Consider the following 27,338-nt stretch of genomic DNA (forward strand, 5'->3'; position numbering starts at 1 on the left):
TCTATGAAGAAAATAAACCATTATTTACACTGAAGTTGGTCTGAGCAACTCACCTCAACACAACATCTAAAGGAATTGACTTCAGAAGTTTTCCAAATGCTTGTCTCACGCGAGCACCACTATGGACTAGTTGGACACGACACACATCAACACACCTGCAACACCCAAAAGGAAAGAGCTGTTAGTATCTCCATTATCAGCATAACTCAAAAAACATACAACAGAACTCTCTGCAAGTACCTCTGTAAAAGGTCATCTGGAAGGGAGGAAGACAGGGCATGGAGGCTACTACATGCTTGAAGACAAATGTTCACATCTTCCAGAAGAGCTGAATTAAGGAGTTGAAGGGAGGAAAACAAAGTTATTCTTGCTGGAATTAGGTATTCTGCATTTGTTCCCATATCATTGACAGATTTTGAAATTGAATACATCACAGAACTGTTCCAGTGCTTTTGATAAATAATGATTTGTGACTGGGAAATTGATCTACCAAAAATGTCAGTGATGTGTCCAGTGTCTAAGATTGCAATTTATTTTAAGAAAATTGCCTAAGTAACAGGCAGGGATCCACTTAAAAAAATCATAAAAAGAGTGTAAGTTCTTGCACAACACAACCTTACAGCATCCTTGAAGTAAATGAAACAAGTACAGTCGCTACTATCAGTGGGACAAGGCTATTTATGTACTTAATTTTGAAATGTAAAAGACAGTTAAGTAAAAATATGCAATATCTTACTGTTTGCTAAAAGTCCTTTGCAAAACTTATGAAAAGATGGGAGAGAAAATAACGGTGTATATGTTTCTGATTTCTTCATCAGAAGAGCCACTTCCAAAGCCCACGTTGTAAGTAGTTTCCTTCAAAAACCAAGAGTTCAGTCACTCCACACAGATACAGAGAGGTACTTTCTGATAGAACTTGAACTACCTCACACTTTTTAAACAAGCTATTTCTTAACTTAAAAGATGTCCCTAGCTTTCACAGCATTTTGGTAATACAGGATGGCAACTATTGCAAAATGGTACTTTCAGTGACCAAACCCTTTTTTTCAGTAAAGTTTCATAGCTCTGCTTCTATGGGATAGATCTTAGGATGGTTTAAACTTTTCTAGCTTTCATGTATAAAAACAAGCAGCTACTTTTTTTCCACAATTTCACTATTAATGTTTAAAAAGACCCAAATACTTGACTGGAAAAATTTACCCTGTTTTACAAATTCAAATTACTCTGGTTTCTGAATTAATGTATTCTACTAGAAAAAAAAAATCCAAATTCCCAAGAAAATTTTCCTTACCTGGTATCTTGAGTCAGGTTATCTTTCTTGAGCAGTAGCCCCAAAAGGTTCAGTATGATTGAGAAATGTTTTTTTGTTGCTGTAGTTACAGTACTTATAACTGCTCCATCAAACAGAGAGGGAGAGGAAGAACTGAGGCTACTGGATATGAAATGGTCATGCCTGAAAAGGCAAGGAAAAACAAACTGTAAAACCACCCCAAGATTAGAGATACTTCTCTAAAGCTTACAGGAGGAGAGAAAGCATCAACAATCCGCAGCAGAAGTTAAATGAACACATACACACATAAACCACATTATGTCAAAACCCAAATATTTTGATCCCCAGCCTAAAAGAACAAAGCTACAATTTGCCATCAGTCCATGCAGGCCAGTAACCTGTTCTCAGCTGTCTGGTATCCAATGCTTAGTGAAAAATCACCACAGCTAAGAATGCAGAGTAACAGTTAAACTGGTATACTCCCTTACTTTAACAACAGTTTGTGTTAATAAGGTCTAAAACGTATTTACATCTGTTGTTTACATCTCATTACCTCTCCCAGATCTCTCAGTAAGCTAAATAGTGAATAATCTTTCCTCATTTGCTTTCAGTAGAGTTCTGCCTCAGTTATCTCTATTCAAACACAAGACTTCTAATCTGCCTTTGAACAAAAGGCCAAGTTTAAACCAGGATATGCTTCCTGGCTGAGATACAGCCTCCCTGCAATTAATGAAAGTAAAAACTAATTAACGAAGTTTGAGCAAAAGCTTGATTGTAACAGTCTATTTAATTTCACCCCTCCAACAATATTCAGATCAGTCCATCCCAGTGCTCTGAAAATACTGCTGAATTATGAAGCCTCCTACCTGGAGCAGTGTGAGTACAGTGTGTAGAGCACTGCATACTGGACAGCAGGGAAGTGAACTGCTATGTCACCATGAACAATCATCAGGTTTTTACTCAGCAGTGCAAACACAGTTGGAGAAAGGGCCCACATCTATAAAACAATTGAAACAACAAGCACAGAAACATAAAAAGTAGGATCTAATTTTAGCTGTAATTTTCATACCATTAATTAATGTCTTTTCCTTTTTCCCCCCCACAGGAAATATTTTAACTCTTATTTTCTGACTGCAACTATTTTCTTTCCCATTTCTTATAAGTCTGTTAAAAGTAGTTCATGTTTTCATAGGGAAAGATCTGGAAGTGTTTTCTTATGCCTGATATACTACCAAAGGACACACTACATCTGCTTTTATTTGTCTTGAGTTTCAAAAGCAATTATTATGATGACCTTAGCATTAAACCCTTAATAACCTTGATAAGATGCTCTTCCCCAGAAACTGAAATGAAAATGAAATGAAAACTTCCCTTTCATTATGCACCAACTAGAGATACAATCCACCCACTTTTTCCCCTAAGTTTTAATACTGGAAGTTTTTCTAAAACTTAGCAAGTCCAAATATGATCATTTTAGTTATACATATGTGCCCTACTGGTGTAATACATTAATTTTAAATAATCAAGTATTTTTTACACTTATTGCATGAACTGTCTCTTGAGCTTTTACTCACCCCAATTAATGAGTTTTTTGCATTTCCAATAGTACTTAGAGCACTGAGGTCAAATATAACAACAAACTTGGCATTATCCACATTGGATATAAGCTTCTTGAAAGAGTCATGCTGGATTTCAGAACAGGCCTCGGGAAGATGTAAACTATGGAGAAGACTATTTAAAGCACAGGTCATTTCTCCTAGAATCAACCTGTAAGCAGTCTCCAGAACAGGAATGTTCTTCAGGCTCAATACAGCTTGGTATACAGCAAGGGCTGCTGCAACAACCTTGAGAACATAATTACAGCAACAACAGATTAGAACAAACCATAAAATACATTAATCAGCAACAAAGAATTTAAAATCACTCTTCTTTATCTATCAATAGCTTAGTCTGATACACATACCCATCTTCAGTTTTCTGTACCTCTTACTTACAGAATCTACTAATTATTTTCTTGATCATCCACCTAATACACTGAGTATCAAAGCTAATGAACTAAGGACTTCTGTACCTGGCATTAAGGCAAACTTACCAATTTCTTATCAAATCTAAATGCTAAAACCAAGAAGCAGCTGTACCTGCCTCTTCAGAAGTTTCAGATATTCAGACTAAAAGCCACATTTAAAATGAGCTAAGTTTTACCGCTTAATATATTCTAGAAAGTGCATGAAGGCTGTTGGAATATACTTGTACAAGTTACTTGCTCTTACCTCTTTCTCCTTATGATAACGAAGAACAAGTAGTTTAGACTCTGGTATAAATAATTTCTCTACAAAGGATGATGGTAGTTTTGTATTTATTTGTTCAACAATCTGGGGATAAACAAAATAAGTAACTTTACTAAATTTTGCTAATTATTAAAGATTAATAAAAATACTGTTTTTCTAGTCCCCCACAACAATACAAACATGTACAAACCAGTGTCAACAGATTCAGTACTGAAATGACATAGTCAGTGCCACAAGTCTGGCAATTTTCCATTTGATCTAATCCATAGGTGATGACCATGTCACAGTGGATGGTCATACTGGGATCCAGGCTGCCAAGTAAAACCCCAACACACTCATTGGCAGCAGTAAGCACAGCTTCAGAAAAGAACACTTGGTTTGCTGCAGTCACACATCTCATTACTCTGTACAGAACCTGCAAAATTAAAACCACAACTGAGTTAAATTCCATTAAAAAGAGGCTATTTAATTACATTCACACCCATTTGATATCTGTCCCATCGGCTACTCTGCAGCTTGGTCAATTCTATTCTGAATAATGTCGTCTTGGCATTACACTTCAGAAGTGCAAGAAAAAACAAAACTTTCAACTGCTTGGTTTCCAACTCAGAGACCCACAAAACCTGAGTCATTATTCACAGTTCTGTTCAGTTCCAACCAACATCAACAGAGCTCCCCTTGCGAAAGACAGACATTTTCTTGAGCTTTCCTCACAAGAATTCTCTGCAGATTAAGGCAGAAGTTACATAATTGTATTCAACTGGGAAACATATACTTATTTATCCAAGAAGTTGTGTCCCTCACAAAATTCTGCAAGGGCATAAATTCCAGTTGTGCAGGTCATCCAGCAACCACAAGACCTTGACTGCAGGTATTTTTATCTTATCTCCTCCCCATTACAGAACTATAGCAGCTACTTAGCATATTATGTAATATTTATTCTGAGTTTACATCATCCTATACTATAGAGCTAGAGAAGTTTGCTATCAGATTTAATAGATACCATTTCAACAGGAATAAAAACCATCACATTTTATACAATCAAACTCATAACTAGAATTCAAGTTTCTATAGTGGCTCAGTTATCTGAATAAACAGTAATGTGGTTTCAAAGACAACAAGCAAACCCAACCACACGAAGTCAAAATGCCTAAAAAAATTAGTTTCTGATTGGATTCCCATGTGCCACTATCATGATCTATACTTTAATAAAATTAATGTAGCATATTCCTCGGAAAAAATAGATTTACTCAAAGCTGAGAATATACATATTAATGTAACACTGGTAAAACCTAAATAAACCCAGTGAATGGCATTGCTGTACGGTGAGCAACAAAGGAAAGCAAAGCAGGCTGTGTTCTCACATCAGTGACATAGGCCTCTGTGATGGGTGGTCCCCTGATGGGGCTGAAGCGCTCCCCGATGCTCCTCACCACGGTGCTGAACACGCGCAGCAGCGCCGCCAGCTTGGGCAGCGACACCGAGGGCGGGGGAATGTCCTCGTCCACAGACTCCCCAGAGGCCACGTGGCTGAGGTCCTGCAGCACACCAGGCACGGATCAGCACACATCACTGACTTACACAGGGGTAAAACATCAAAATATGACACTGGAAACACTTTGTCTCTTTTCCAGGCATTAAACTGTACAGTTCAATTACAGATGTATTTATCCAGTATCTCTTGACTACACACACACAGGAAGGTGGGATATAGGCACACAATGACAAGTCAGAGTAGCAGTGAGTTTAGCCACTGAAACAAAGTCCTCAGACTGTATCTTGTAAATTGAACCCAAGGCTTATGAAGTTCCTGGTTTCTGGAACATGATCATCTGTATTGGTGCACTGTTACAACAGCTGTCTGCACACTTTTACCACCCTTCAAAAAATTCCCATTCCCAAACTGGAGTTGAGATGTTTGACCATTCCCACCACACACACAAACTATGCTGATCTGGGGACCAAGAGTTCACTAACAGACTACTCCATGCCAGCTGGCACCAGTGCCTGGGAACATTCCCAGAAGTGCTGATCTCATTAGCAGAGCTGTAGCCTTGGTCTACCCCTCTGTGAGATAAACACACTGGCTGGAAGCACCTCCTCCATGTTAGCACACGTTATCTTAAAACTCTTCCGTGACTAAGAATACACACATTGAGCAGAGCAGCCAGCTTGATAAGCAGTGATTTACTGCTCTGCCCTGTGAATCCTAAAGCTGCCTCAGCAAAGGCCCTGGTGTACAGAGAAGGACCTGACCAAATTATTGGCTCTCCTTCGAGTGAAACAAAGTACAATTTTACCTACAGGACCTGCATATTAACATACGTAATATTGTATAATCTACCTATAGCTTCTGTGTTCATATGAGCACATCCACCTTAAAAGACAGCACTCCCCCCAATCCCAAAGCTCTTCCTTTAATGACAGCATCAGATAAACTCTATGCCCAGCTAACTGAGCAAAGGTTACAAAGTCAAAATGAAGTACATTGAATGAATATAATCTAGTTTTCCATCACTTCCTGCTGTATTATTTCCCACACAATATAATCTGCTGCTTTATTTTAAAATAAGACAGATTTATCATCAGTTTTTTTAAGCATTAAGATTTCATCTCTCCCCTCAACAGTTACTAGTTCTGGAACACTCTGAGGTCAGACAATTAAAGAAAACACCAAGGAAAGACCATGAACTGTCTTCACATCAGCTCTTTAAAAATAAAGGCATTCCTATTTGGTCAATTGCTTGTGGTTTTATTACAAGATGATATCTTCAATCAACAGTGGCTGAAGGCCTGGTTGTGATACTAATTAAATAGTTCATGAGTATTTGTGAAGTTGGCCATCGTACATGACTGAAGTATACTCCGTAATTTGGTCCTTTTTCCCCAGGATAGCCATGTAATTTTATTTTCTACAAAAGTAATACAGCCATAAAAATGAAGCTGTGGATTTATTAAGAAAACTGTAACTGTTAACTCTGGTATGTACCATAAAGAAGTGTTTACCTCAGCATAAGCTTCCATATCTTCTAAAAACTGACCCAAGAGTGTGGTAGAAAAAGTTAGATCAGCCACCCAAAAGGGCTCCAAGCTCTGTAGCCATCCTGTATAAAAATAACAAGCCAATGAATACAGAGTGACATACAACCATTAAATTTTAGTTACATATTGCTGAGAGAAGAGTTGCTGAGCTAAGAGGTCATCTACATGAAAATACTAACACTAGATGTTTTTAAAATAAACCTAAATTGTATCTCCCTCTTCTGTCCTTTCGCAAAAATCATTTTAAGGTTCAGCTCTGCCCCACAGCAGTTAAAATCAAGGATAGAATCTAGGACTATGACACAAGAAACATAATAAACTTGCTGTAAATAACTCCCAAGAAAACTGATAAAGCTATTGGAAAAACTTTCCCCATTTTTAAATGCCAGTACAGTATCTTTACCACAAAGGTTTTCTAAAAGTACTTAGAAAAAAATATATCCTTTCACCGAGGATAAATTAAGACCTATAAATTTATTAAAGATTGTTATAAAACTGGTGTTTAAATGTACCCTGAATAAAGTATCCCATTTTTCCAGAATTAGCATAGAATGGCAAATGCAAATTTACTAAAAAGTTAGGAACAAAGTATCTTGCTACACAGCCAGAAATTCAATTTGGTTTTATGTCAGTAGAACCAAACTAGTGTAAGTAAACCCCCAACATCTGCAAGCCATAGGAGGCTCTGAGACTCTCCATGAGCTCCTCTGGCCAAACTTACCAGAGACCTGTTGTGTCAAAGAAGGTTTCTGAGTGTGATCTATGTGCCACCCAACCAGGATGTCCACTGTGTCCTGGAAAGAATTGTGAAAACAGAGCCATTACCCAATTTGCTGCACCAACATTTCTATTGTAGAAAGAAAATACAAAACAGAAAGAAAGCTTACCCTAAAGTTGGTGCTGAAAATGTGTGGGTAGCATCGAGACACCAAAAGGATGCACTTGACACACTTGCACAGTAACTCTGGTGTATCAACATTTTCTAGGATGGACTGCAGACTGGTCATTACAAGCTGGAAAGTAAAGCAAAGCACCACACATTTCACTTCATTAGAACATGAGAGAGAACATTGTAACAAACTACCTTGAGTCAATCAACAAAGCTCCACTCTTTCAGGAACAAAATGTAAAAAGCATCACATACACTGCCTGAAAACAGTCACTTCAAGGGGGCACTTGCTTGATACATGGCAGAGCCAGGGAACACTTTTCTTTAGTTCTTTACAGAACTACCGTAAGTTGTTTTTAGTACTATTTCTCCTGCTGAAGCTTTTTGGCTCTGTAAAGTAACTATTAAATCAGAGCACAGACCTGGCCATAGCTCTTCTACACCCAAAATAAGAAACCCTAAAATTTGAACAAGGGGACCTCATCTTGTCTGCACACATCCTACTCCTTTCTCAGATCTATCCACAATTCCAGTTAGAACTTGTAAAAAGGAGATAGCACAAAACAATCAAAAAGTTGTGTTTTGTGTACCATTTCACTTAAGTTCTCTTTTCGGTCTCAACAAGATTCTTCTACTTGTATCTGCCATAAATACCAGAAAGTTGCATCAAAATATACATATATACATATATCATACTACAAAGACACAGGCTTGTCATTCTTTTCTAACGTAACCAGAATCAAAGAATCCCATTCAGTCTCAAAGTTCCCTCCCAGTCGTAATGATATTTACTTATTATGTCAATGTAGCATTACTTAATGCTCATTCCACTTTAAAAAGTCCATTTAAGCACTGCCCTGAGAAAATTATTAATAATCATGTTTTAGCTTGTAGTCTTACCTGCATTAAAGATGAAAATGCTTTCTTTTCTCCTACAGTCTCTAGTGCTTTGTAGGTTGCACACAAATAAAGAAGTTTAACTTCATCTTTTGTGGATGAACTGAATTTGCTAAAAATCCATTTAAAGATCTTCTCAGCCTCGTAGCTCAGAGAAGCACAAAGAAGGCCAAGACAGCAAGCTCCTTCCTGTCTCAATTCCTGAAGCAATTTGCTACTGTATTTTTGGAGAGAAAAGAAAGTTGAGATCTCCAGCCATGACAGAAGCATGAACAAAATAAAGCATTTTCCAAAGCAAAAGAAAATATATGCAGAAATTAAGTTGCTTCTCTCCTACTTAATGGCAGCAGTGGTGAAGCTAAAATTAAATTATAAGAAATATTATTTCTATGGAGTAAGTCAACTGAATAAAAGTATGCAAATGTGCTGTTTTACCTGCAACACACTATCCAATAGAAATAGTTCTTAATATGCAGCTGAGTCTGGGAAATACCACAGACCTAAGCACCTAAAAGTCCACACAAATCTCAGCATCCTCCATATATACTCTTAACTGGATGTAAATGAGTCAGCTTGTAAAAAATCTTATTTCATTTTGGAAGCTACACCACTACAGGCGTGCACAGCTCCACAGCTGAGTGAACAACCCGAGACAGACTCCACACTACCTACAGCATCAGAGCCACACTTGTGCCTTCACATTCTCTCCAAGGCAGGTGTGCTCTAGACAGCCCAACAGTATTGTTGATATGCCTAAGAGTCTTTACTCCCCCCTAATTTCATTCTGTTCCTGCGAAGGGACACCAATGCAAAATTAGCGAATGAACTTCTCTCAATGTTTCCCCTCTCTATTTCAGACCTAATGCTCTCATTATTTTTCCCATATAGAGCATTTTTCTAACTTACCTTTCATTGAGCACATCATGAATGGCAGTCAGGATATTATCCAGTTGTTTAACGAGTACCTGTAATATAAGATAAATAAAAGGCATAAGCACAGTAATTGCCCAATACTGCCTTCACAATAGGGCCTGTTTACACCCACATTAAAGACAACACTGCCAGTTCTCCTTGCCAAGAGAATGCCATTATGCTTTCCATGGCCACTGCAGACTAACATGAACTATATTAAGCAACACTGCAATATTATCCTAGATGTTGTATTTGATATTTATTTACAGTAGCCATGAAAATGCTGGCAGACTGCTATCAAGGTCTGTTCCAAGTTTAGTTTTTGCTGATAACATTACATCACCGTGGAAGACTCATCACACAGCTCATGAGTAGCATCTACTAAAGACCAAATTTCTCATATTAATAAATCAATTTTATCACTGAAAATTTTTCTGGAATATATAACATAATCTGAAGTAATAAAGTTTCTACTTAGGCAACCCTGCATTTCAGTGAAATGGAATACAATTTTGGGGATGAAGCATTATTGATGAAGCAGTGCCTCTCAGTAAACATAACCAGGAAGACTTGTTTTCCTAATATGCACTAAATCCCTGCCACATTAGTGATCTGATTGAAAAATCATGCATTAGGTACAACTGCATAACATTAACAGGAAGTTTTCTTGACAATTAATAAAAATAATTAATAAAAAGGTTTATTCTCTCTTCTTCAGAAGGACATTCCTATTTAACACAGTGGATGGTACCCAGTTTTTGTTGTAAGTTTTGAGCACCATTGTGCTTTTGAGGGTGGAGGGCCAGATCCACATGCTTGACCCCTCAGAACTCACAAGGGTATTTTGAAAATGTGTCTGGCACCTGCAAAAGAGGCTAAAAAGGAAAAGGCAGCTATATAATTTAGAAGCTAGAGTGAGGCTCCATCATATGACAAGTGACTACTGACTGCTACTACTTTACTTTGAACTCATATTTCAACCCTGAAGATAAAAAGAACTCAGTTAAACTACACTAAGTAGTGTTAAGACCTGTAGGAACTACTCCTAGGTTATGTCCAATATAAAGTTTTGGCCTAGATATCACTTGATATTGATCTTATTCTCATTAGTGAGCTCAGAGAAGCTTAACCAAAAGTTTCTCTGTGACAGACTTTTAATATTCTGACCACTAGCAGTTTATAATCACTGAGTTAGACATTAGAATGGCAATTTCAGTATGTTCTGAGATACCAATAAACCTAAATAAAATGCAGTTACAAAATAAAATGTAAAAATGGGGAAAACCTCGTGGAGAATAATGGAAGTAACTAAAAAAATAACCACAGAATAACTGTGGAAAGCATTTACTGTCTAAACCCTTGTATGAACAAGAGGAAAGCTGAAGTATTAACTAGGCTGGCACAGGGGCTGCTTACACCTAGGTACAGACTAAAATATTCAAGTCTCATGTCCTTCAGAAAAGAGCACAATTATCACTGGTTAATTAACATACAATGAGAAAATGAACCAATTTTTTATAAATAAGCACAGAGACAGATCCCACAGCTGAAGTATCAGAACACTGCTTCCAAATGAGTGGCAGGATATTAAACCATCACTTCCTGCCTTTTCAGTACTTGGAGAACTCTTAAGCTTTCCAAAACAGTGGGGGAGATGTGTCAGACAATATGCCCTTTAATATTTCATTTCAAAATACTTAATATTAAAAATTTACACCCACAGTGGGATACTTCCCATTCCCATATCCTTAAAAAACACTTGAGGGCGTTAAGAGACTTCAGCAAACCACCAAAAATCCTAAAGATGTAAAGAAAACAAAACTTTACTTCGTTCTCTTCCTGTGGAAGGGAATCCACATACAGAGATGTTTATTAGAAAGCTGAACAGCTCTAATTTCTAATTTATTAGAAAGCTAACAGTTCACAAGACTAAACACCTGTGTATTTTTAATTTAAAATACAGAAATAGTTCTTGAACAAGACAACACTTTACTTCCCTTTCCCTCTGCTTCCTTTCTGAGGGATCCAGAGGCTATTCCTAAGAGCAGTCACAGAAAGCCACACACATGCCATGTTAACTCCTACAGTTCAGGCATTCTGCAGTTTGGTTTATGGCAATACATCCTCAAGAAACACTTCCTGAATTATGGAAACAAGACAGACAGTCCAGGAATACACTCTCCTTTCTCGTGGAATGAAATTCTTTGTATACAAGATAACCCTTGCAGACATGGCCCAATACTCAGATTTGAAGAAGTTTTATAAAACAAGAAATACCCAATGCTAGGGAGAAGGAGGAATTACTGACCAGTTTGTTTTCTGGTTGCTGAATGAATTCTTTCAGTTGCTTTACAGTAGCCAGTCTTCGGTCTCTGTCGTCTTCCCGAGTAATCCTCCGAAGAAGATTTGACAGTCGAGACTCGTCAGAATAAGACAACGGTCGCTCTGAAAAAAGAAATTATTTCTTTTTTCCTACAGCATTCCTCAACAGTACCTGTCCTGTCCAATACGAGTATGTGTGAAATCAGTAAGTCATAATAGTCATGTGAGAAAACAATTTAAAATAAATCCTGATTGATTTAAAACTTTCATAAAAAGAAAGTTAAATATAAAATCTAATTTAGCTATCAAAGTATTTCATTACTTCATGTGGACAGCCTAGTACTTGTGTTGAACTCATTCAGAAGTAAGCAGAACAGTCTTACTCCTACACAAAAACCTGGACTTAGTTCCCTTCTACATAAACAGATTATTTTAAAAAAAATGGTGTGGGCTAAGATTAAATCAGACTTCTGACTGAATAAACAAAAATAATTCAACAAATAATATTTTCAGAAAACTTTGTGGAAAAAACAAGCTGCTTCCTGACAAAGAACCAGAATTAAGTTCAAGCAACTACAAAGTAACAGTATTTTCTCTCTTCTAAGTAGCAGGGTTCTGCTTCAAAAAGGAAAATACACCTGCTCTTCCTTTACTGAGGAACAAAAGCCCCCAGCATGAAGAGGGACCTGGCTGTTCACTTAGGCAGATCATAATGGGGGAGAATGACCTTCCTAAGAAAACACTTCATTAAACCTGGCCAACAGCACTCCACACCAGAGAAGGTCACAAAACAGTGTCCCTGCTTTAGGGACAAATTACCTAGGAATTCATACAAATAATTAATTTCCCTTATTTGCAAAAAGGAAACAAAATTTATTTCAATAAATTTAACATTAGATGTTTCATGGTGGTTCAAATCAAAGGATTCATGGAACATGATTACGTTTTCTTAGTCAACATGACTTTAATGAGAAAATCCAAGGCAGTTACAGACAGCTTTTTGCTCTACTCTGCTAGACATCAGTCATCTGATGTGACTAAAGCAGCTTTGTCTTTATTCAGATAATAGCTAATCTACACTGGCATTACTCCCCAAGTGTGTCAGCTAATTATCAAGTCCCAATCACAACTTTAAGAAAAACAACAGAACCAAAAAACACTAACCAAGAACATGACTGAAGCTACACTAATCAAAGTACTAGTTAAATTCCTGTGACATCTACTTTGTGGAAATTCAGCAAGGTCTCAGTGACAGAAGACTATACTTCAAATTGTTTAATGAATATACTAACAAGAAAACATAAAAGAACTTAAAACCCAAAATCCTGTTGCAGTGTCATCCCATTGTATTTTAATGAACATAGGAAAAACCAAAATGACTTGCTGAAACCTACAACAATCAAATTCAGCCAAGTTCAAAAGGAGAAACTCCTAAAATCTGACATCTCAAGGAGAGAAAACATACAAGTCATAGGCAGCAGCTACAGTCTTCCAAAATTATATATCTTAATCTTTTAAGGATTAAAGAGATGCTCACAAACCCAGAAGAACAGTCTGAATTAACTATTATTTAGTACTGGCAGAAAGTTTTCTTACTTTAAGAGTTTTCTATTTCCTCTGCACAGACATCAAAAGTCACTAAAAGGACTACATAATTTCTTATCAAGACACCAGAATGGGATTATAAAGTCTGAGTTTAACCCATTGCTAAAATCACATTTTGGAAACAATCATGTCACCACTTACACCTCAGTTCTTCCACCTGCAAAGCACACTGAACATTCTTTTTTCTCCTCTGAAATATTAATCCTTGAGAAGAAACAGCCTGTTCTCATGTTTATAATGTGCCTGCCACAAAGCAGGCAGTTTTTACCAGTGGCTCAACTACTACTTAGTATAAGTGATGCAATAAGTGACAGTGCTTAGTCATGAAGTTTCTATTTTCATTCAAAAATGCTTGGAATAACTTCTTTTGGTTTGTTTTTTTTTTTTTTAAACTATGACTCAAACCTCAAATAGTGGGAAGAGTGAAGCCTTCTTCCTCAAAAACACAAGCCCAGCATTCCTGCACCCTCTTGAAACTCCAAATTTGTTCCTGCTGCATCTCCCAAGACCTTGCCCACATTCTTAGGATGCTTCCAGCTCCTCCCTGGCCTCTATTCCTCAGCCCAACAAGAGGCTCAGGAGGACACACACTGTGACAGAGCTGGCAGGATGTCATCCCTGCTTGTCCTGCAGCCCAGGGACAGCAGGGAACAGCTGAGCTGCTCCCAACCATTGCTGCTCTTCCCCACACTGAGGCTCATTAATAATTACCAGCTTTTTATTCAGGCATTAATTTGCAACAAATCCAAAACAAGTTCTCCTTCTCAGAGATGTTTTTGCCAAATCTGGCTAGCCTAAGTAAGGGTTCAAAAGCCATCTAAAGGAAACAAAGCCAAGCCAGCCAGGCTAAGACAGCCTCAGCCAGGTAGCTGAGAGATCTGCCAAACCTATGGAGGAAGCCTCAGCACAGGGAACAGTAAAACAAGATGACAAAACAAGCAAAACAAGTTTCCATCAACACCATCTAATCATATATCACAAAAAATAAAATCCAATAAAATCCAGACTGCCTAACCATAGTGAACTTCTTTTCATATTCTGCACACAAGAAATGCTGCCAGAAGAGATACCCTCCTCCTGAGAGCCAGCGAGGTCCTTACCCTGTGATTTCCTCATGTCTTTTGTGGCTAAAGCACGATTCCCATGCGGAACACTGGTAAAATCAGGATTGGTCACATTGTTAACTCTCAGCTCTTGCCCCAACGACTTCCGACCATAAGTATTTTCCCCAGATCCTCCATTGACACTGTAGCCACCTGTGGACAAACCAACATGACATTAAAACAGGCTCTCAGACCACGTACTTTGAGTTGTGAGTTATTCAGTTGATATGCAAATTAGCATCTCTATCCTCTACCACCTCTTCAGCTTCCTTTTTCACTTCCACATGCATCAATGTTTTGTTACAGACTGTAAGTTTCCAGGTCACAGATTTAGAACCTCATCTGTCTTTTTTTTGAAGTACATTAAAAAAACACTATTGCCATGATATTTAACATCAATTTTGATGCATTTAACGTTTTCTTATTATTACTTTGACATGAAAGGCTTTGTAGAATACAAGATCAAACCGCTAATACCCATAGCTAGATACTTTCACCTCCTTTATGCACATGAAATCTCCATTCTGTTTTTGCTATGAATCCACCACACAGGCTAAGTAAAACGGCCAAAAAAAGAAAGTTTTTGAAAAGAGAAATATCTGTTTGCACATATTGTAACAACTCTCCTTAAACATAAAAAGGTCAACATTTTCACTAATTAAGCTCAATCCTACATTCGACAATTTAAGATATATCTTTGGTAACAACATAAAATGAAAATAAAAGCATCATTTTGAGTAATTCAATTGATCTTGCTCCTACATCCACAAGAATAAATGTACTCAAATGCTGAGACTGGAAATTTTCCAGCCTGCCACACCAGTTTGAGCGGCAAGTTCCTCCCCTCAATAGTGTACAGAAGTGAAACTGTCCCCTGAGCCTGCTCAATCCTTCACTCAATGGACTACAGCTCACTTCCAAGAACATTTCTTAAGTGCCTTCCCTGTCCAAGACAGGGAAGTACCAACTAATAAAATTAAATCCAGAATGACAAAAAATATGCAAGACCTCTTTCAGAAAACATGTCCACAAGTCCACCTGCTTCAACGTATAAAAGAAGGCCTGGGGAAAAAGAGAGGTGGCTCCTCGTAAGAGGCTGCCTACTGAGACTAAAGGATTGATAAAAAAGTAACTTCAAACACTGAGGTGAACCTGGACCTTAGCAGATGTAAAGACTGTTTCTTTAAGGCAAAGCTTTTGATAAAAAGCAGATATTAACTACCAGTATACATTTGTGCATTCCTATACACATGGGGCTACCCTACCATTACAGAAAACCCTGTGCAAAGTCTCACTTGTAATTAGTTAACAATTACAGTAAAGATAGTTTGCATCTATTTAGATTTACAATATTTTTTACAGCTCAGTTTTTAAACATAAACTAGCGAGCATATCACCTTGACATTATTTTGTCAGAACAAACCAACACTTCCTACAAAGGAAGTAACTTCTAACAGCAATTAATGCACTTGAGCCTAAACATAAGAGTCACATCCTTGGAGGTTTTCAAACCTGAAAAACTTCCAGAAATTATCAATTTTTAAGTAATTTTTATTATCAACATCAGAAACTGCAGTAGGGTGGGGAGGGGGTGTATCAAAGCCAGGTCAGAAAATCTCAAATGAAAATTCCATGCTGACCGACTCCCAACACATGAATTCAAAAAATCTCAGTAAACAAAAAAAACGTTCTGCATCTGTAAGCTAACAAATGTTAAATAATAAAAATGAACTAGAGATACCTGGTACTTGGTTTTACAGTTAGAATATCCTAATGACCTCTTTTCAAGTCACACCTGAACAAAACAGCCGAAGTGCTGAGCTAGCAGAGACATGCCCTGCAAGATCCAGAACTGGAGGGACAGCCAGGTACATTTCTCTTCTCAAATGGCACTTTCCCAGCCACTTCACAAACTGCCTTTCTGAATTTGTCCAAAACTTACTATTTCACTGTGCTGTCAGTACACTCTTTAAATATTAGCACCCTTCAAACCATAAGAACAACCTCCTATGCCAGTGTGTTACACACAGTACAACATCCCACGTTAGCAAATACACTCACTTCCTAAGCAGTTTCTCTACTGAAGTACATCAAATCTTAAGGTTCCCAAACTATGCAGATAAACATGCTTCATGCTTCTGCCACCTTCTAACATTACCTGCTACTTATAAAAAAATTAATTTGCATCCAGCTGTAACTTCCCCTAAGATACAGCAATTATTTACAGTAAGTTACAGGCCAGAGAAGTGGGGGGAGTTCAAATACTTTTTAGGTTCCTGAACAAAAACTCCTGCATTACTATTCCTGTGAGATTGTTTTTTGACTCTGGCCTGCCTAAAGATTTACAGTCAAAAAGCAGCTCTGCAAGGAAGAAATCCTCCAATTTGATATCTGTATTTGGCAATTAAAGAAAGAAAAAAACCAGAATATAGATTTTTCATAAATACAGAAAAGACATGATTCTGACTGGCTATTTTCTAGAGATAGTATTTCCACCCTAAAAAATAAATTTAAAAAAAACAGTACAAATGTATGAATCATACATCATATGATTTCTATGAAGTCAGACTGAGGTACATGAAAGTAGAAACTGCCATTAATGATAAAAATATAGATCTGACTACTAAACAAAAATTCCAGTTTGGTGCAGTAAAGCTACAACGGACAATAGATCAGTCTAGTAGCCCATTTACTCCAATACCAGAAGTACTAGATACTATCCAGGAAGAAATTGCAGCCTGAAGTGCAGACACATCCAGAGTATTATTCTTCAGAAAAAAGCACTTATTCTGCTAACGCATCAAGTCTTCTCTTGCATTCTTTTCCTAATGCAGCTGCATATTTTTCTCAGTTCACATCGACCACAACATTTCTTCGATCCCTGACAAATCTCCCCAAACAGAGATACTGTGGCAATGAGACAAATCAGTTCACTGCCTTTTTCTGGGGAAGGGGGAAAAAATCCAAAACAAAATAAAAATTTCTCCACCATTTCAGTTTACTGCCTTTCCCTGAATGTCCCCTCACAATCACACACGAAACAGCAATCTGTGTACCTTTTTCTTCATTCTGTATGTCAGTGTGGACTCTGATATCATCGTGTCTTTGCCGAGACACCACAGCTGAATTTGAGGGTTGTAATCCATAGGAGGCAGAACTGCCCCGATCTCTGGATGAAGAATATTTTAAATTGTCCTGGTCAGCTGATGCACTGTCAGTTCTACAAAGAGAAAAATATTTTTTTTTATGGAGGGATATAACAGGAGTGGGACTCACATTCATTTATAAATACAACATCTTTAAATGACAATCCCAAACATATTTCCCTGAGTTAAAAAAGTTGTTTGCCTAACCTGTTACTTAAAAAGTGCTTAAATTCACATTGGGATGGGAATTGACTCATTATCACAGCAACATGCAAAGGAGATGCATTCCAGTGTGCCAGTGCCTTTTCTTACAACCTGCTCAAGTCTCTTTTCAGTTGCATGTCTATACAAGGAAGAAATTACTTCCCAGAGGTGACAAATAACACAGAACTAGGTCCAGGTATGTACCACAGCAGGATGATACAGTGCCTACCATTTGTGAAAGTCACCACTAATCCACTTACGTAATACCAGGGCCTTTATTGAGCAACATAAACCCTCTTATTACATGGAAGCACGTAAATGATGATCAGCACAAAAACCACGTATTAAGTTTTTACAAAAGAAAAACTGCAAAGCAAGGAAGAGGGCTTTACTGTGAAAAAACTGAAAGGTAAATTAAAAGCTGTGATTCTTAAGTGTAAATATCTGCAGATAAAAGGAAAGTTTTAAAAAAATCTGCATTAGGTTTAAACCATTCTCATATCAGAAAACTGATATAGCCCAGATTAAACTTTTAAGGAAAGAGATCAAAATTATGAAATCAAGTCTTCTCCATGGACATAATGAGTGGTTCAATTTTTAAAAATACAGGACTTTAATAAACTTGTGTTCATGAGACTTCAGAATATAAACTCAACCAATCGCTTTAAATGCACTCTTACAAGCAATGATGGGGAGTTGACACTAAAACAAATAAAGCAACACCCATCCAAAGGGAGAATCGTGTATTTGGAATCAGATATTCAGATTATTTACAGCAAGCTTTTCCTGGGCAAACTCTAAAGATCTGCAATTTTTACTTAAAAGCTGTGGATAGTTCATTCGATCATTTAACAAAAAAGTAGGACAGATCATTCCTCTAAATTAACTAAAATTTGTGTAAGGATAAACATCACATGTTCTAAAGAAAAAAGTCTTTCATTTTTCATTTTCAAGAGAACACTGTGCTTAGAACTGGCAGACAGGGAAAAGGGAGTCAAATACATCTCAAGGCCAAAAGGGAAAAACACAGGTAAACTTTCCATAAGCAGTTGTTACTTAAGTTACTAAGTACTAACGGCTTGCTACTGTCCAATACAGCTCAGCCTCAGTACAACTGCAAGAGGAATACCTTGAGCACTGACACTTGCAAATCAACTGGAATTAAAGACATACATTTTATTCTCCTGAGAATGTTAAAAGACATTCTATTATCAATTTGGAACAATAAGAAAATAGTGCTTTTTCTCTGTTCTCACAGTGCAAGTTGATACTAGATTTGCTTGGCAGGTATTATTCCCTTTTGCACCGTAAGCAAGTTCATTTTTAGACATACACAGCAAGACACTTTTCCTCATTCAGTATTCACCCTGCCATCACATCTACTGCTTTGCTGGGCACTTGCTTGGACTATTTAAAAAATAAGCTATGTTACTCTAGAGGCAAAGCCTTGGTAAAAGTCTTTATTCATGACAGTTAACTAGGATTGTAAAAATATTTATACAATTGTGTCATCATCATTCACCTAGCCATGCTGAACAGGAGAGTTCTGCACTGCACTTTCACATGGTATGAACTTCCAATGTGCCCAAATCATGTGCAAATTTCCAGACATACACACAGACCCCAAATCTTCTCCCTGCCCTAAAACCCCCCAGTTCACTTTGAGCAATTACTTTAGCCTTTCAATGAAACAGGCTGACAAATTTTCAGCTGGGAAATTTAAGTACTGATGGCTTCTTACGTTTACCTTCCCAAAGGGCATCGTTTCTTTTAAGGCAATGTGCGGTAAACTGAATCATCTCCAATTGTCAACCATTAGGGCTGAAATTCCTACGTCTGAAGAAAAGCTGATTAAATGTACAATTTTTAACACTGCTCTGTGCATTCCTGTCAACTGAAGGGCTACACATGTTCTCAGCTAACCCCACTTCCCACAGGACAGCCTTTGAATGCTTTGTAAAATTTTCCACTGTGGTAAAATACATGAGCCTATTGTTTTCCTGGGAAAACCCACACACACTTCATTCTGGCTTCTGGAACAGCTATCTGCAAGCTAACCTGCTCACACTTTATCACCAACTAAAAGGTGAGTCCAATTTTAGCAAAAAATATGTAATTGTTCTCCTGTATATCAGTTTAAGAGACAATAATGCCCACTGACAACACTGTTCTCCCCACAATAAATGTGAAGCTTAGATAGGATGGAAACTCCTGGCTATCCTCATGAGGCAGAAACAAAAACCATCCTAGAAAGATGCTGATGTTCTGTGACCCAGCTGACTGCTACGGTCCATATTGCTTGGAAAGAGGATTTTGAATGGGAAGGAGCTTGCATGGAGATGCACAGCAGAAGCAGTGGCAAGGACCTGATGGATTTGGGCATTTCCAGCTGCCCAGTGACATCCACCACTTCTCAGCTGGGAAGGAATTCCAGAGCTGTGCTCCAGCTTCCTGCAACACCACTCTGGGGACTTGTGGCAAGGGCTCGTGAAGGCCTGGGGCTGTGACTCCAGAACCTGTCACCTGTCCCTGTGCTCCCTGACCCAGGACCCCAGACACCTGGGTGACACAGGGCACTGCTCTGCACACTCACTGCATGCACAGGCAGACACTGAATTTCCAAATCCATTTCTGAAAGATACCGTTTTTCATGTCAGCAATGTGGTTATGATTTTGAAAGAAAGCCCCTCAGAACTCAAAGGCAGGCACTCTGTGTTCAGGTACTTGCCAAAGTCTTGTGAGTAATTACTTTTCCTGCCTCCCTCCAGTCACTCCACCAGGCAATGGGCAGAATACACTGCTGGTTACCTCAGCTCATGCCTGCATTTCAGGAGGGCACTGCTCCTGCTCCCATGGTGATATTTCCTCTTAAATTGCATTGCACCAAGCAGATGGGAGGTTACACAGACAGACCTAATGCTCAGCATTATCCTATGTAACAACAAATTTAAGTTACATACATTGACATTGCCCTGTACAGACCTAACAAACACCATATATTAATGGAGTCTCAATGTACAATGTTAGCAACAGATAAGCAAAAGTAAAAACACAAATGCTGTATTAGACAAATCAAAATGGGAAATTGCAAGGATGAACATGACTGTGATACCTTATACTGTAGCTTCCAAAGCTTATTTGGCTCTTAATGAGAGACTACTATGTATTACCTCCACCTGAAAAGTTCACTAATGGAGACCAAGCAAAGTACTTCAAGAGTTCACATGAGAATTTTCATTGTGTGTCTGGTTCTGGTGGAAGATTACCCATCTGCTGCAAACACTGTTTTAGCAATATCATTTAAACAGAAGAGACTGCATTCAGTATTCTGCAGGGTGATTTTAAACCTTTGTCCATCAGAAAAAGAAAATAATTCACCCACCTAAACACACAGAAATGGTCACTAGTGTGCCCTCCCTCTCCAAAAAGGCTGCTTATTTTCTTTCCACTGGCATACAAAAGGGAACAGACATTTCAAAAATAAGTCTACTATCTCATTCCATCAAAAGTATCAGTATGATTTGACTTGCCAATTTGTCTGACTGAAGAGAGTTAAGAGCTGGCTGAGAGCAACTAGTTTAAAAAAGAAATCTTTATCTAGAAAAAAAGAAAAATAGATCAATCAAAAATACATTGCTACTGTAGTTGTATGGCAGCCTTAAGAATTTTCGTCCAAGAAACTTGCTACAATCTGGTGTATACTGTTCATTATGTGTAGCTTTTTCAGAACAACCCTGCCATATGGACATTATTTTGAGACAAAAATCACTTAATTATTCTATTTGATTTGATTTCCAAGTACAGGACCTACGTGAAAGATTCATTCCAAGACAACTCTGCTGTGTGAGCTCTACTACTGTTCAAGTCAGTTGATTTTACTTGCTTATTTACTCTATTTGCCAAGTTTATTTGCTACAATGCAGATAAATTCTTCATTACTAAAATTCTTTATCAATAGAATATTTAAAACTTAAAAGAGTCACTGTATTCATCCAAATAAACAGCTTGCCACCAAGTTTCTGACTGTTCTGCCACTGGCACGCAGTGCCTCTACTCATTAAATAACTAATTTACCATCTTCCTACTGCAATTCTGCAGTTTCCATTGCTGGACATCTACCTGCCATCACAGCAGCATTTTAAATCACCTCCTGATTCTGTATCACTCCTTTCTTAGACAGTAGCTCACCAATTTCATTCTGTTCCACAAGGAACATTACTAGAGGGGAATGTCAGGGAAAGGTATCACATATCTCCATCCTCTTCTTTTTCCACAGATACATTCCAACAGACATTTTGGGGTACAGGATGTTAAGCTAGCTAAACCCTTGGTCTGATTTAGTATGGCTGTTCTTGTATGGAAAATGATCTGTACTCCAAGTTTCTTCTGCTCCCCACTGACACACTTTCACCTTCTTTCATCTTTCTCACATCTCATTCTCCTCTGTCTTCACATTAAAAACAAAGGTTTTTACATCACAAATTTCAGCTCCTCCATTTCACCAAAACCCAAAAAACCTTTCTGATCTCATACCTTCCCATGCTTATTAGCCTATTTAACACAAAAGTGGAAGGAGATTAAGAATTATGGCTGGACTGAACCCATCCCTGCTCAGCATCTCCCACATGCAGTCCATTGGATCTCCTCCCAAGGTTTCCACTGGTGTTTTCATGATGACACCTTACAACTGATCCTGCATCTCATTCTTTAAGATGCCTTCAACATCACTGACTACTTTTCTCTCTCCCTATCTCAGCCTTTGCTCTCCTCTCTCTCAGCTACCTCTGAAGAGACAGAAGTCTTACTCACTTTCACCCAGCATGACTCTACACCCATTCTTAGGTCATCACAGCAACATCCTCAAACACTTCTACGCTGCCAACTTCCAGATCTCTCACCTGTGCAAACTAAGGCTTCAGCCTATTTCTAACAAATGCTTTACAGGTATCTTGTTGTACAGGCAAGCACAGAAGAAACAGTCTCTGTTTCAACTCTCCTTTTACACGGCACTTGCTACTATCACCTGTTTGTCATTCCCTGCCTGGATCCAGCATTATGATCAGACAATTTCCACAGTGAGTGCTTGCTTTTTTACAAAGACACGCCTCTGCCCTTCACAGCCATGTGAAAAGCACTGGTCTGAACAGCACTTTCCCGGGCCATTTGGTCTAATGGGTTTCTTTGCTCCCTGCCAGTATCTGCCAACCTGTCTGTAATTAAAGACAGGGTACTCACCTGTCCTCAGTTACAAACTTCCAGCCAATATGCTCTCCTGCTCAGGCCACAAGCTACTTGGAAGGAGACCATCTTTTACTGTCTTCTCTCATCAAGTCTAGACCCATGAGGACCAGGCAGTAATTTGGTTTGGCAAACATCATGTTAACATAAATTAGTAACTCATAACACTGACTTACATTGTAGGAGAAGGACACATGCCATTTTCATGATTTCAGTAAAAAAACCACTTCTGGGAATCTGCTCAGATGTGAAGATGTTGTTTTACACTTTTTCACATCCTTGCCTGCTAACCTACATTTATGATAGGAGAGACAGAGGTCCTGTTAATTAATTTTCATACTTTCACCTAAGAATGCCATGGTGCACTCTGCACTTGCTACCCTGCACTCACACTCCTGCATTTCCTCCCAAAGGGCAGTACTGTTTGTTTCAGTACATAATTAGCCCTCAGCACTCTAACAAATTAACTCTGTTCACACACAAGGCCTACACACTAAAATGCTTTTATTTTTTGCCCCAAGTGTTGTAACAGGGAAAATGCAGTGAGATCTAACAACAGGAAAAGAAAGAAAGAAGCAAAGATTAGGAGAAGGGGGAACAAGATCTTATCAAGCATTCTCAAAAAACCCTTCACTGTTCTCTGACACATCCATCCAACATCTGTCTACAAAGTTTTTGTGTTGCTATTAATTTGAGTCTGGTACACAGTGGTGCACAAACTATGCCCCTATATATCTTTTATATATATATCAGGATAACTTTTTCCTCTGTAACACACAGACAGCTCTATCTGTACACACGCTGTTGGAAAACCAGTCCATGTGCATCTGATGTATGACTGCATCCACAAACACACAACATTTTTAATTTTAATTTAAAATTACCTTTCCTTAAAAAAGCTCTGTGCTCCAACTTTCAGTTTCACACTGCTTTCACCACAAGCCCCAGTGCTGATCAGCTTTACTAAAAATCAAAAGTAATCTGGATCTCCTAATGAAAAGCAATCTAGACACTTTTACACACAAAAAAGTGCATTTGAAGACAATCTATCTGATGATACACCCATGGATCGGGAGTTCCTTTTTATGCCTTTAGCAACATGAAACAACTACAATTACTGCAGCTTTCACTACTTGGGTCACTTCCTTCAACTCTTCCACGCCCTGCAAGAAAGCATTTACCAGCAGTGTCACCCGAAGTAAATGAAACAAAAAGCCAGCAGAAAGGGGAAGGAAAGAATATGTGGGTATATTTGTGTTGTGGGGTTTGTTCAAGGTGGTACTTCAAATTATAAAAGAAACACAGACTGTCAGTTTTATATAACAGATCTCCTTTCAACCGTGCATGTGAATCACTTTTAAAAATTTACCTAACACCAAATCAACGAAGACTGATTTAATCTCTGCACTGTCCTTAAATTCATAGTGTAGACTCAGGTTTCCCATCACCAATCTTTCTGAAAAGTAAAAAACAGTGGGAGCATTGCACTAGATTAAAATGTGCTGTGTTTGGGACTGTGTGAACAGTACCAAAGTGTTCAGTTTGTTTCTGATTCCTGGTATCCCTCACCAAAATAATAAAAAAAGAGTAATATTTAAAGGAAAGGATAAAGTTGAATTCTGAAAAGCGTCAGGACCAGTGTAGTGGTGTTTGTTATTTCTTAGCAGAAGCTCTTGATCACAGAGAGTGACGGAAACAGAAGGAGGCCCTATCCATGCTGAGGCTCCCTTAGGCTGCCACACTTTCTCTGGTGCTCTCAGAGCTTTGGTTCTGCTGTGGCTTTGTGGATAATTATTTTAGCAGCCCTGTGCCCAGGTCACACAGCTGTACTTGAGACCTAAGGAGGCACCAGACTACAAGGAACACACCAAAGCTACATATGGAGGTAACTTAAACCAGCCTCATCACCAGACAAAGCATTTTTGCAGCTATACTCTTACTTTTACCCCTAACACTACTGAACCAACTGCAGGCAATACCACATTGGATAAAATCAGCTTCCTAACCCTAGTATTTTTTAGATTAAAAGACAGAACTCATGACAAATTCATATATCCAACTAAAATGCATTTATAGAAGTCATCCACTGCAAAGACACATCCAAATTTCATCCAGGTGGAAAGGTCGTGAGTTAGGGCCCAGAATTAGAGACTGCAGCCCAGAAAACTGAAGTGAAGAAGTAGGTAAGGAGTAAGAGACCAGTCTGCCTAATCCTCTCCCAAAAAAATCTAGATGCTCTAAGAAAATGTCCACAATAAGGTTCATAAGTTCTTAAGTGAGGAAAAAAATAGTAAGTCATGTGACCAAGTATTTCAATCACAGAAAAAAACTGAATTTAAATAACCATGCCCCATACACCCTTAAGAATTGAACAGCCTCTAGCACTGGCCCTAGAGGCTGTGCTGCTAACTGTTCAAGCAAAAGAAAAGCTTTTTTCACACTAACTGCTGAAGTGACCTTCACATCCACCCAATTTTTCTAGTCCAAACTGCAGACTGGGATCATCACCTGTCCATATATTCCCAAGCACGTGCCAGGCTGTTCTCTACTGGAAAGTTTGTAAGTAAGGTCCCATGTTGTGTTAAACTTTCAAAAACACTAAAAAAAGCCCCAAATCCACATATTAAAAAAAACAAAATAAACAAACAAACAACCCTAAGAAACACCAAATTTGTTTAGGATTCTGCATGACAGTTTTGACACTGAAAAGAGCAAGGCTGAGCAGTAGAGCACATACACTGGCATGAGATACACTGGAAATAATTAAGACCTGAAATACACTCTCTACATCTGACTAAAGAAGTGAACATACTTTGAATTTTACTAAAAAAGTGCCAGATGTAAACACACCTAAAGCCTTACAACACATTTTAAGTAGGCTGGGGTGAGAGCTTATATAGATCAACTATTCCTCCCAGATTACAAAAAGAAAAGAAAAAATAAACCTATGTAGTATGTTGTTAACCATCAAAAAAACTACGAGTACTCCCGCAGCCTCAGTTCCTCCCTGGCTGTGTTGCAGCTGAAAAACAGGCGGAAAATACGGGACCGAGGCCACCCCCGCTCCCCCGCCACCGCAGCCCCCCGCCCGCCCCGCGGCCGCCAGGGAGGGAGGGACGCGCTGCCCGCAGCACAGCCCGGCCACCGGCCGCACTCGTTACAGGCCGCGGGAGCGCTGCTGCGGGGGAGCCCGGCGCGCTCCCACCCCGCCGAGCGCTGACACAGCCGGCCCCGTCCCGCCTCCGGCAGTGGCGGCCCCGTCCCGCCGCCTGGGCCCGCCCGCCCTCCCGCGCTAGGCCCGGCCGCCAGGAAGTGGCTCCGCCGCCGCCCCGCTCCCCCAGGCCCGGCGGTGGGGCCCGGCCGAGCCGCCCGCCCCGCTCTCACTGCCCCGACCCCCGCGCCCCCGGCCCCAGCCCTGCCCACCTGGGTTGCCAGTCATTCCAGCCCCGCGGGTGGTAGTGCTGCCTGCTGCCGGTGCCGCTCAGCCGAGACCCCGGGGCTCTGCGGCTCATTACCTTGCCCGAGACGGCATGGCCGGCCGGGCAGCGGCGCGGGACAGGGCGGAGGAGCAGCAGGAGCGGGAGGACGCGGGGGGAGAGGCGCGGGCGGCGGCTGCTCACTGGCGCTCCGCGGGCGGTGCTGCTGTCTCACAGCGCAGGGAGGGGACGCGGCCGCCGCGGCTGCTCCGGCTGCTGCCCGAGCGCGCAGCACGCCGGGATGGCGGACATGAGCCGCCCGCCCCTCCGCGGGGCACGCCGGGAGGGCGGGCACGGGGCGCGGGGGCGGCGGCTCCGCCTCCGGCAGCCGCGGGACGGGATCCCCGCCCGGGGGTCCCCGCGGCTGCCCGCCCACGCCTCCGCCGGGAGCGGCCGGCCGGCGGCGGCACCGCCCCGGGCGCTGAGAGCGGTGTCAGCCCCCGGCCCTGTGGGGAGTCGGGACAGCGCCTCAGCTGCCAGGGGAGCCCGTGCGGGAGGGCAGTCAGGGCATCCCAACGGGAAGGGATCGCGGGATCACTGAGGTTGGAAAAGACCTCTGAGATCATCGGGTCCAACCTCTCTGCAAACAACACCACGTCAACTGTACCATGACACCGAGTGCCACGTCCAGTCCTGCCTTAAACATCTCCAGGGACTGTGACTCCACCACCTCCCTGTGCAGCCCGTTTCAGTGTCTAATCCTTCTTGTGAGCGTCTTCCTAATGTCCAACCTAAACCTTCCCTGGACACAGCTTAAGACAATGTCCTCCCATCCCTGAGGAGCCCCAGGGTGCCCGGGACATGGCGGGAGGCAGTGACTCCCAGTCCTCAGCTGTGAGGGGAGCCAGGGGATCCCAGACCGCGAGTCCTGAGGGGATCCAGGGGATCCCAGACCCCGAGCCCTGAGGGGATCCAGGGGATCCCAGTCCCCGAGCCCTGAGGGGAT

At 40.1% G+C, this 27,338-nt stretch overlaps 1 protein-coding gene across 2 annotated transcripts in view; it reads right to left on the bottom strand.

Annotated features, from left to right (window-relative positions):
* SMG1 (SMG1 nonsense mediated mRNA decay associated PI3K related kinase) overlaps window positions 1–26,573 on the bottom strand; it is a 58,972-nt gene extending 32,399 nt beyond the window's left edge. Inside the window, exons 1-18 of one of the 2 annotated variants that reach the window (XM_063414057.1) lie at window positions 26,340–26,573; window positions 17,385–17,548; window positions 14,326–14,481; window positions 11,607–11,743; window positions 9,293–9,351; window positions 8,390–8,603; window positions 7,488–7,613; window positions 7,322–7,394; window positions 6,565–6,662; window positions 4,923–5,096; window positions 3,749–3,973; window positions 3,541–3,642; window positions 2,845–3,114; window positions 2,137–2,267; window positions 1,292–1,453; window positions 737–855; window positions 241–328; window positions 54–155 (exon numbers count right to left, since the gene is read on the bottom strand). In XM_063414057.1, the coding sequence (XP_063270127.1) occupies window positions 54–155; window positions 241–328; window positions 737–855; window positions 1,292–1,453; window positions 2,137–2,267; window positions 2,845–3,114; window positions 3,541–3,642; window positions 3,749–3,973; window positions 4,923–5,096; window positions 6,565–6,662; window positions 7,322–7,394; window positions 7,488–7,613; window positions 8,390–8,603; window positions 9,293–9,351; window positions 11,607–11,743; window positions 14,326–14,481; window positions 17,385–17,548; window positions 26,340–26,428 (2,489 nt within the window). In that variant the 5' untranslated portion in view covers window positions 26,429–26,573. The remainder of the gene's footprint in view (window positions 1–53; window positions 156–240; window positions 329–736; window positions 856–1,291; window positions 1,454–2,136; window positions 2,268–2,844; window positions 3,115–3,540; window positions 3,643–3,748; window positions 3,974–4,922; window positions 5,097–6,564; window positions 6,663–7,321; window positions 7,395–7,487; window positions 7,614–8,389; window positions 8,604–9,292; window positions 9,352–11,606; window positions 11,744–14,325; window positions 14,482–17,384; window positions 17,549–26,339) is intronic. The other variant, XM_063414058.1, reaches the window with a different exon arrangement.
* Between the last annotated feature and the right edge of the window lie 765 nt (window positions 26,574–27,338).

This window comes from Prinia subflava, chromosome 17 (genome assembly GCF_021018805.1).
Source record: "Prinia subflava isolate CZ2003 ecotype Zambia chromosome 17, Cam_Psub_1.2, whole genome shotgun sequence".
NCBI lineage: Eukaryota > Metazoa > Chordata > Aves > Passeriformes > Cisticolidae > Prinia > Prinia subflava.